The sequence below is a fragment of the Melanotaenia boesemani genome, chromosome 5 (assembly GCF_017639745.1).
Source record: "Melanotaenia boesemani isolate fMelBoe1 chromosome 5, fMelBoe1.pri, whole genome shotgun sequence".
Lineage (NCBI taxonomy): Eukaryota > Metazoa > Chordata > Actinopteri > Atheriniformes > Melanotaeniidae > Melanotaenia > Melanotaenia boesemani.
This window is the reverse complement of record NC_055686.1, coordinates 21,268,476-21,280,013: the sequence shown is the minus strand read 5'-3', so window position 1 is coordinate 21,280,013 and position 11,538 is coordinate 21,268,476. Positions and strand designations below refer to the sequence as shown.

At 39.3% G+C, this 11,538-nt stretch overlaps 1 protein-coding gene across 1 annotated transcript; it reads left to right on the top strand.

The window, feature by feature from the left end:
* The first annotated feature begins 456 nt into the window (after positions 1 to 456).
* On the top strand, positions 457 to 11,043 carry pcolceb (procollagen C-endopeptidase enhancer b). Its single transcript, XM_041984940.1, has 9 exons — positions 457 to 595; positions 1,738 to 1,846; positions 3,942 to 4,200; positions 4,358 to 4,482; positions 7,190 to 7,326; positions 7,415 to 8,166; positions 8,269 to 8,349; positions 8,570 to 8,740; positions 10,506 to 11,043. The coding sequence occupies exons 1-9, from the start codon at positions 501 to 503 to the stop codon at positions 10,634 to 10,636; spliced, it is 1,860 nt and encodes a 619-aa protein (XP_041840874.1). The 5' UTR covers positions 457 to 500; the 3' UTR covers positions 10,637 to 11,043.
* Positions 11,044 to 11,538: the final 495 nt, after the last annotated feature.

Here is an 11,538-nt window from a genome sequence, read left to right as displayed (position 1 = left end):
TTGGATATTTGCAGGATAAAAGCAAGGTCTCATCAGCTGTTGATACTAGAGAGAAAATCAGAGAAACCTCAAAGTTTATAGGATTCGTCCTCAAGCTGCCATGAGATCTTGAACCAAACATTTTAGTAAATTCAGTATTTATTGACATATTTCATCCTGAAAGTAAGAACAAAATCCCAGCTTGTCATTGTACGCATATGCAACACACACCTGCAGAAACATGCTTTTCATATGTTCCCTGACTCAGTCTGCTAATCAGCTGCACAGAAACTGAAAGCTCTGAGTCACTGCAGTTCTCCAGCATCAAACTTTCATTCATCCACCTTTGCATATTTTCTTCTTCCCTCCATTCCTTCTTCCCCACCCATCATCCCTCTCCGTTCCTTTCTCCCCCTCCCTTAACATCTCTCCACGCCTCTACTCCACTTTTCCCTCCTTCCTCTTGCTTCTTCTTCCTCTCCTCCTCCTCTCCCGTCTTTCTAATCTGGGAGGACAGCAGGATGGAGGACAGGGTGTGGACTGTGTGCCTTCTTGTCCTTTTTTTGACATTTGGACAGACTGATGCTCAGACTCAGACTAACACAACTAACTTAAGGTAAGGTGTGCCAAAAACTTTGTATCTACCGGCTGGCAGTTCCCCTCTCGTGAATCCCTAATTTTTCTTGCATGTGCACATGTGGCAGATCTGTGTGCTGGTGTATTACAGTACTGAAAGCAAAGTAGAAATGGGAGGTTTCAGTGTTAGGAAGATGTGGTTTGGTTCCCATAAACACACACACACACACACACACACACACACACACACACACACACACACACACACACACACACACACACACACACACACACACACACCGACAGGCAGGCAGAGACAAAATGGCAGCATGCTGGAACTGATGCAGATTTGAAACTAGTGACTTCTAGTGATGGTCAAACAGTTAATTTTACACAATTTTGTGTCTTTGTGAGCTCAGACGATAATTTGTTGTTGTTTATTGAAGCTTCAGCATGCACTGCCCTCCACACACAGGTTGTTTGTGTGCAACACAACAGATTGACCATGAGAGACAAACAAATGCCTGTGGGCTACTCATGCTCCAGAGGGTCTGAAGGGAGGGACTCAACCACTGGGATACTTCAGCCAAATGCAGCCTTACGGTACCGCAGACGCGGCGCATGACTGAGGAACACAAAAAATACATAAAAGAAGCTATAAAAAGCTGATGATCACAGAAAACAATGCTCATGATATAGAGGATAAAACCCCTGTAGCAGATTTCAGAGGAACTTGATCAACCAGTGTGTGACAAAATTAAAAGTTAAGGTTGGCCCTGCTTTGATGTGTGTTTATCTGAGTGTGGAGGGGTGGGTGTGTGTCTCCAGACTCCATGTGTGAGCAGGCTCGCAGCCTTTGTAAGTGCCTATTTGCTGTCATAAAATGTGCCTCCTGTCAACTTTCTTGTGGTACAGTCAACACAGTTCATATACTGTATATTAACAGTATTGCTGGTCTGGCTTGACCAAGCGTCATGAAAAAACACACCGTGAGGGTTCATTGGGAACCCACCCCACAGGCCTCAAAGAACAGAGACTACCACTGTGTTTTTCAGCGCGTATGTAAACGTTTGTGTGTGTATGTGTGCGCAGGGTTGTACCCTCAATACTCCTCAGTAAAGCAGCAGTTCTTGGCAACACATCCCGTCAAACTGGACTGCAGTTTTTCCATCTCTCTTTCAGGCCAATCTTCCCCTGCGGAGGCCACCTGGTCACTGACTCTGGCATCGTGGCCAGTGAAGAGTTCCCCAGTTACTACAAACCCAACAGTAAATGTACCTGGTACATCACTGTGAGTCACGTAATTCACTTCAAGTGTTTCAGTTTCAAAGATCTCAACTACCAGTTTAATAAAAGTGGAGCATTTTTGGGTGTAAATGAAAAGAAAATGCAATGATGATTCAGTTACATGATTCCTACAACATCCCAGTGAGGCTGAACAGTCCAGCAGTATAGATGTCATGTGAAAGACTTTTAAAATAACTCTTCCAAAGAATAAATCATTCATGGATTTCTTCATTTATGGTAGATAATATTAAAAAGAATCCAGTGAAATCTGTGTAAACAAAAGCTGAAGTATGTTTCTGCGGTGTGGTTGCAGTGAATTTAGCCTTCACTCAGACTGATTTCTTGGTGAATCATTCTCGTCTGTTGTGACAATAACAGTGACACAGAGAAACCAACAAGTAATTTGCTGCCCGCTCGAGTTCCTCTCCTAAAGAAAAACTATACAAAGGGCGCCGACACTATATACAAACTTTTTTTCTTCTGAAAAAAACTGAAAAAAGCCTCAGTTTTTATACCATCAAGTTGAAAAACAATGAATGATGATAATTTGAATTAAAGTTAACACAAAAAATACAAAAAAACAATAGGATGTAGTGGGATAATAAACCTAAAACTACAGGAAAACTGAGAGATGATGTAGTCAAAGAGAATATAGAGGGGTCCTTAGAAACTATAAACTCACACAACAGACTGTGGTTTTAGAGAGCCTCGCTGTTAGGTGTATGAAAACTTATCATTGAGCAGATTTTGTGTAATTATTACAAGAAGGTAAAGATATCCTGCTTCCTGTTCCAATTTTTTTGACACTGCAAATCTGTGTAGTCGATACTTATTTTTCTTAAAAAAATAGGTCAGGGATTGATAAGGGAATAATAAACAACCAGATCAATAGCCAGAATTGATAATGGCACTGATATTAATAAAATCTTATCATTTTTCATCCTTATTAATATGTATTGCTCTAAAAAATTTAACAAATCTCTGGAAAAACAAAGTCCAGATTTGTTCTTTATGATGTCAGTTAGATGTTAGTGGGAGGTGATGTCATCCAGATGTTGGTGAATTCAAGTCGGTTTCTCAAACAGATACGTTGTACACCAGTCTCTTAAGCAGGTAATCCGTGGCACCTTCCTTTCGCCATACACTTGCCATTTCACAGTGGGAGTGCACTGCACCTATGTTGCATTGCGGGTTTGTTATGCTAGAGTGCGCAATGCATGGTGGGTAATTTAGTGTGAAGGTGGTATAGTGGTGGTGAAAATGTAGGCAGTTACTGTTACACGACCTTCCATAATTTGAACAAGTTCTCATTCAAGTTCTTTTTTTAAAAATTTGTTGTGTTCATTTCAGCGTTCACAGAAAAATGAACTTATTTAATATATGCACTGCTGGTTACACTGGGCTCAGGACCATTGGGAAACCTGTTGCTGATGAACACAGTTCATTGCTGCATCCAAATGCTGGTTAAAACTCTAAAATTGGACAAGACTAAACAATGAAGACCATCTTATTGCTTCATATCATCAAAGCTGGATTCAAGCGAAGTTGAAATCTGTTCTGAGTGAACATGTGCTAAAGATCAGGGAGAAGTTCCAGAGTTTTAGTAATTCACAGTGTTAGAAACAAGCATCTAATGCTTTGAGGGCAGAGTAGTGCAGCTGGCATGAGTAACTGGCACATCTGTGAAGGAATCTTTAATACTGAACAATGTAAACAGGTTTTGGTGCCACATATGTTGCATCCAGATGTATTTTTTCAGGATAGATCTGCTTATTTTAGGGACGTAACGTCAAATCATACTATGTTCCTATTATAACAATATGGCTTTGTATAAGTCCAGGTGTGAGATCGACCTATTAGCAATACAAACCTGTCCCTGACTGAAAATATTTGTAACACTATGAAACTAAATAACCATGGGAAAGAAAGCCTAAATTGTTGAGCTCCTCAAATTCTATAATAAACAACAATGGCAACATTTTGTTTTCAATATTTAGATGAATATTGTTAATAGTGACATTGATACTGAATCACAATTCCTGAAATAATCTGTGGTCACATTCTGCCCCCACTTGCACTACATTTCTATTTATCTTTAGGTTCCAGAGGGTCATGTGGTCATGTTGTCTTTTCGCCTCTTCGACATGGAGGCTGACCCCACCTGTCGGTATGACTATCTGGACGTCTACAATGGTCATACGCGCCTTGTGCAGAAGCTGGGCCGTTTCTGTGGGACGTTCAGGCCGGGTGCCCTCATCTCCACCTCCAACACTATGATGTTGGATATGGTGTCAGATGAAAGCACAGGAGGAAGAGGTTTTCTAGCTTCCTTCAATGCAGGGAAGCCACATATGGAAGGTGTGGACATGTTGCTTCATGTTGTTTTCTGCTGTTCTTTTATGATTTGGCCATTTGGTGAAAAAAATACAGATTTTATTCAGCATGATGTATGTTTTTCATTCAGCCTGGAATGCAGTATCAGCTGTTTGACTTTACACTTTCTTTACTACCTAAGAGGACCAGTTCTGTGGAGGCCGGCTGACCAAATCTCAAGGCTCTGTGAAGACGCCCAACTGGCCCAACTCTAATTACCCAGCTGGTATCAGCTGCTCCTGGCATATCTCCGTAGAGCCAAGCAATGTAAGCTATAATCATACTGCACTTCATATTAGTCTCCTTTTTCAACTCAGATTGTATGAGAAGCACTACTGAATTTTAGCAAATTTTCATAGTGAAGTGCCCCTAACGACAGCTAATTTGGCATCCATCTTGCATCCTACCTTTACTCTGAGCGCTCTCCAGCAAGAAAAAGTCAGTCAGGTGTTGGCTGTTCTCTCATCTTTTGTTCTGTTCATTTCTTTTTTTTCCATCCTTCCTCCAACAATGTCCTCTTGCATTTTTTTTATGAGTCAGCCATAGTGTGTGTTAAAAATGGGCAGTGTGTTGATATCTAATTGCTGGCGTGTGAGGTGGTGTGTAAAGCGAAACATAGCTGTAATGTGAGGCTCCAGGCTGGAATACAAGGCTATGCAGGGTGGTTTCTCAGCTTGGGACACTGCAGGGCAACAACAACTTCAGAAATGTACATAATAAATGTCTCTGTGCCATCAAAACAAGTTAGAAACACATATTTTAAAGGCCCCATATTATGCAAGCTAGGTAAACTAACTAAACCAGCTTGAGACGCACTATGACCATTAAATTACTTTAAACAAAAGCCTGGACTGGCATGTGATATTAAAGGAATTTACTGGATTCTTTACAAGATGAATGTTCATGTCATCATGACAAATCTATAGGTGAAACAATCCAAACATACATGTCCATGCAAAACCATAAGCAGGTGCCAAACTAGAATGTAGACAAACTGCGGTAAAGAAAATCCAAAGAGATGGCTCACACAGTGCACTTGTGGCTACTTGATTATGATTAAGGTTCTGAATAGAGATGTACCAACTGCAATTTAACTGACCAATTCTTATTGAAAATTTTAGTTGATCACTTATTGGTGCTGATCACTATAAATTTAAACACATTTTATTAATGAAGTATTATTACTATTTTGCAGCAATACTTACACTAAGACAGTGGACATAAAACTGAAAATTCCAGTAGAAACTAGAAGTTCAGCCATATGCCTCAACCAGTTGGGGGTTGAGAGAACAGGAAACAGGGGTCAACAAGCACCATAGGCCAAGACCTCTTGCCATAAAAATAAAAAGAGAAACACAAATTATTAACAAAAAATGTCATATATTAATGCATGGAGAAAGTGCACAGAGTATCGTGGGATGTCCCAGCCTAGCCCTACAGCAACATAAGGAGTAGGTTGGGATGAACAGTTGTCCACCCTCCATTCATGCATGTCTTGAAACCTTGAAAACGTTAATGGTAGGGTACACAAAAACGCCTAGATAAAAGTAATGTTACCGACAATGTTAGCTAATTGGCTAACTAGCTAGGCTAGCTAGCTAGCCAACTAGCTTGTCCATGAGAATAAACTTAACACGATGGGTTGCAAAATATTGAAAGAAAAACAAATTGCTACCTATCTGGGCTAGCCTGTTGTAACTTAGCATGTTTCACCTTTTAATTTGTTTAATATTTGTGGCAGCAGGGATTTAAGTTTAAGTTGATGTCATGCATTGGTTTGCTTAGACATGTTGTTGTATTCTCACCTGCTCTAAAGTTGTCTTTTAAATTCACACACATTTGAATTAATTTCAGTATTAAAACACTTTATTAATGATCAGTCCTTCCATTCAGCTGGAAGTAATTGAGGCACACTGTTGAATTTCAACTGTGCAATTCAATTACAGGTAAGGTCCATTTTCTTTCTCCTTTTTCTCCTGTTTTCTTTTCTTTTTCTGTTACCTTCTCCACTAGAGTTTTAGTCTATAGTCACTTCAGTATGCACAGAAAACTGCTCCGGGGCTGCACATTGCCAGTTATGGTTATTGTTATGCACTAAAAAATATACTTGGGTAAGGTTAGTAAATTTGAATTGTTATAGAATGAAACATGTCAGAAAAATGCATTTAATTGATTTTAGCCTTGTTGAGACTGTTACATTACTTGTTTATTTAACCCTACTTGTCTATAAGTGATGCTTTGTTGTATTCTTGTGTGTTAAAAATCTATGCAGCATGTTCCTGACTGCATGTGGAGCATCTGTGGAGTCCCATTAGAAATTATCTCTAATCTTTCTCAAAATTCAAAATGTACACTAATAAGGACAACGAAGGAGCAACAAAGAGATGGGAGAAGATTTCATTGTTGTTATTGTTTTATCTTGCAAATCGAGGAGATTTACCATTTGAGCTCTCGGCTGTCTCCTCTGAAGGAAACCTTCAGGTGTGCAGAGTTCAGAAGTAATGATGTAAACAACAACGATGACTTAAACCGTCTCATTCAAATGTTTGCAAAATATGTAAACATGTCAGAAAGTAAAATATATGATAGGTGTGTAAAATAAAGGTTGCTGAATTTGAAGGAGAAAGGTTAATTTAATTGGTGGAGGGGCCCATCAGAATGAAATGTTCTACCTATGTACCTTATGTAGAGTGTGTGTGAAAGAATGTGACAGCGGCCTGGTGATGAAGTTCAAATGAAAGACTTCATTGAGTATCTGCAGGCATGTTCATGTGCTCTGAGAAATTGAACTTAAGGAAACGAGGAAGGAACTAAAGGCAAGAGGGGGACAAACGCCCCTCTGTATTTCACAACTCCTTACTGCTCCCTTGCTGTGTCTGTACTGTACTCACTTCATGAGAATTAGACAGAAACAAACATTTTCCAGCTACATTCCCTGCCGTAAAGTTTATCATTTTTGCCACATCTTTTCCAGGTAATTGAAGTGAAGTTTGAGAAGCTGGACCTGGAGGCTGATGTATACTGCCGTTATGACTATGTGGCATTGTTTAATGGGGGAGAAAGTGATGATTCAAGAAGGATCGGGAAATTCTGTGGTGATAGACCTCCAGAGTGAGATTATACATAGCCTTTATATTAAAAATATATTTTTTAACAGAAGTTAAATATCACTGAGCTGATCTTTCTCTTCTTTATACAGAACTATCGTGACAAATGGCAACGAGCTCCTTGTCCAGTTTGTGTCAGATCTCAGTGTGACTTCAGATGGATTTATGGCCTACTACTCCAGCGTGCCCCGTGGGTCCCGAAGACCTACAGCTGGAGGTGACTTCATTTATGGACCTAAGACCACCTCCAAGCCACAAAAACCAACTGTGAGGCCAAGCAAACCAATTAAACCAACACCAAAACCCACTCCTAGACCATCTCCCAAACCAACATCGAAGCCAACCACGAAGAAATCTTTAAAACCAAAACTGATCCCTAAACCAACTCCCAAACCACCCCTAAAGCCTAAACCTGGCTTCTTGCCTAAACCTACCTCTAAACCACTCAAAAAACCTCCAGTAAAAACTCCGCTGGTAAAGAAACCTCCACTTCGTAAACCTATTTCTAAGCCCACAGTCAAGCCAACATTTAAACCCACACCAGCTAAGCCCAGACTAGCTAAACCCACACCTAAGCCACCAATGAAAAAGCCCACAGCTAAAGCAACGGTTAAACCTATATCCAAACCCAAGATTATCAAACCAACCATCAAGCCAAGCATCAAAGCTAAGTCCACACGCAAACCTGTCGTGGTCAAGTCCACCATGAAGCCTCGAGTCAAACCAGTGAAGCCAACCCCAAAGACTGTAAAACCAACAGCTAAACCCAAAATGAAAACCACACCGTCACCTAAGCCAGGGCCAAGCAAGTCAGTGACCAAGAAGCCTATTGTCAGCAAGAAACGTGAGTGGAATATCTGACATTCCCTTTTGTATCTATATAAGCCATTAAGCGTATGTGCTTACCATTTGCTTGTGTGTTTGTTGTTGTATGTATTTCCTGCAGCTTTACCCCTCAACCCACAGTGTACACAACCTTGTAAGAGGACAGGAACCCTCCAGTCCAGCTTCTGCCCTCATGACTTCGGTGAGCTGCAACTCAAAGTGCCCACATCCTCACAAGACTCCTCATTTTCATGTCTCCCTTTCTGAAATATCATGTGCTTCCCTTGATTTTTTTCTCTCTAAATATTCCATTGTACTGTAATCTGTTTCCTATTGTAAACATGACTCAGCATTAGCCCTCGATCACAACACCTACCTTTGTAATTTCAGTTTTCCCTCTGACATTCTGGTCTCTCTTTCAGTGATTGCAGGGAGGATTACATATCTTGCCGCTGGTCCACAGGGCTCAGCATCATTTGAGGTGATTTTGATCAAGACCTTTAAGGCAGGAGGTCTCAACATCAAAAAATCAGGACCCATTAAATCGGTCACACTAACTTCTACCTGCAAGAGATGCCCTGGCCTTATCAAAGGTTTGCTTTGAATTTTTAATTTAAGCTGATCTTGTTTGAAGAAAAGTTATGTGCCAATATGTCTGGGAAAAATTTTATACAGTTGTCTTTACATATTAGATAGTTAACAATCTGGCCTTAAACTTTCTGACCTTAAAACTATGCTTTCTGGACTCATTTGGGGGCACAGTGACATCTATTCAGTGTATTTCTTAGTTGCCCAGCAGCATCCTGAGGCTAAGAAACTGCACTGTACAATTTTTTCTTTCAGGATGCCGTGTGACGTTGCAGCTGAGTTTTGCTTTATGCACATTATTGAAAGAAAGAAAGAAAGAAAGAAATAAAAGAAAGAAAGAAAGAAAGAAAGAAAGAAAGAAAGAAAGAAAGAAAGAAAGAAAGAAAGAAAGAAAGCTCACAGTACAGGTCGAATTAACAATAATAATATAACAAAAATAATTAAATAAAAAATGTCTTTCTTTGTGCAAATGAACAATTGACCTTTGACTTCATACTTAATGTGAAACTACGTCCGTGGCAGAGCAGGGTTGTGCAGAGGTGTCTTTAAATACCATCTGTTGTATTCATTTTTGTGCTTCCTCACCATCTCAGTCAGCTGTTAATTAAAGCTATCGGTTCATCCTTGCATCAGCAGAAAGGCAGAAGTGACAACACTGCGCTTCCACGTTAATCAGGCCCACCTCAAACTCTCCACTGATCACACAATACTTCTCTGCACCCCACGAGAAGAAAGTTCTGCTCGGCCGATGCTTCAAAAAAAAAACTGCAAGATATCCCCAACCATGTACACAAGAACGAAAGGATGTCCTTTTGCTCTCGTGGCGTTGAGAACAAGAAAAAAGTTCTTGCTTCTTGTAGAGTATGTCATGGCCTTAAGAAAACAGAAAACATGAAATCCATGTTGACATGTTTTTCTGTCTTGTGTTTTCTAAAAGTGCGCTTACTTTTTCTTTCGTTGTACCTTCTGAAAGGTTTTCTTCTTTCCAGTGTTTTGTTATGTTTTTAATGTTTTACTTCTCTGGACATCTGTTCCATATTTGCCCAGTCTGGGCTAACCTTGGTAACTATGGCTCACTTTCAGAACTTTCAAACATTACGGGGACCTGAAATGGTCCAAATGTTAGTTGGCCTTGACTTGCATACAATTTAAATCAAATCAAAATATATTTATAAAGCGCTTTTCATTGCTGGAGGCAACAGAAAGTGATTAAAAAGCAAATCATGCATATTAAAAATTAAAACAATTATTAAGTTAAGTCATACAAGTTAAGGCAACATGTGGCCCCAAGGCTCCAGAAAATTCAGGTTTGGGCCAAGTATGGTCATGCAGCCAGACTGAGTCTTCTAAAGGTACAGTGTGGAAGACACCTAGTGGTAATGATGAGCATAGCAATAACTTTAATGTGAAGCACAGTTATGAATGGATGGTGGCCATCAGTGGCCAATATTCTTCCAGACAAAAACATGTTTCATCTGTGAGTGTATCCAGTGGCCTCAGCTGCAGTGATGACTACACTACCGGTACTTTTGATGCCTTTTAAGACGTTACTCATCTCAAACGGTGTCCAAGAATCCATCAAAGCCGGTACTGCAGTTTTAAAGCTCAGGGGGTGCCAGATTGAAAGTAAACTGAAAATATAAAAGAAACTGGAACTCTTGATGGGTTATTAAAATACTTTTAGACAATATTTGGTTCTGAATTTAATCAAGGAGTTGCTCTGTTAAGTATGGGAAGTAAATTAATACAATGTTTTTGTCTTTTATTCAGGAAGCAACTACGTGTTGATGGGAAAAGTTGACGCTCAGGGTAACGGACACCTGAATCCTTCCAGCTTCACTCTCCTCTATAAGCCCATTCATACCAAAGCACTGGACATCCTGTCACGCAAATCATGTTGACATCCCAACTTAGTCTACCACACAGATCAACAATCCTGGAAAAAAAGTAACTTTTAGAAGGAGCGGAAATACTTTTTAACAATATTCTGAAAGGTTTTTATATAATAAAAGCCGCCACATTTTAGATACTGAACATGAAGTGTTTCATTTAATTTCATTTTGTATTTTGTATGTAAATTATATATTAAATGGTATCTCTTTGAAGAAGATGCATAATAAAACACAGTTGTTGGAATAATTTGTATATCTCATTAATTTCATGATAAACAGTGCAAAAGATTAAAAAAAGGACTATGGATCACTCTTGAGAACAAATTGCTGGTAAAGTTGTTATTTAAACAGGTAAGAATGTTTTAATCAATGTAGTTTACATGGCTGGTAATACTGAAATAATGTCATAAGTCATTTTCAAGTTTTTATTAATTCTAATGTAACACTGATGGCATTGAAAACAGTCCATGACACATTCCTTTTCTCATTTATTCACATGAATCAGTTACTTTGATTATATGAAAATAATTGAGCATAACATTAATTGTAAAAGTTACAAGGACTTATGAGACAGAATCCATTCCTTTGGATTAATATTTCAGCAGGTTTGATCATGGTTGCTACTCAGATACACCTGAGTCCTTCCAGGTTCCTAATCAAAGGATTTAAACAAACCATGAAATCTGTCCTCCCTCTCTCCATCTCTTTTGAAACGGCGCACCAATGAACTAGATGATGATATTAAATGTGTTGATCTTTTATTTCGGACATAACCTAAACCTTGTGAAACAAAAATTGAGCCACTGAACACAAACATAGATGCACGTTGCTAAGCCATGTAGAGAAATGATAAAGAGTCACTTTTTTACTTTTTTCATTTTTTTAACTGCATGACAACATGGGACAAATTA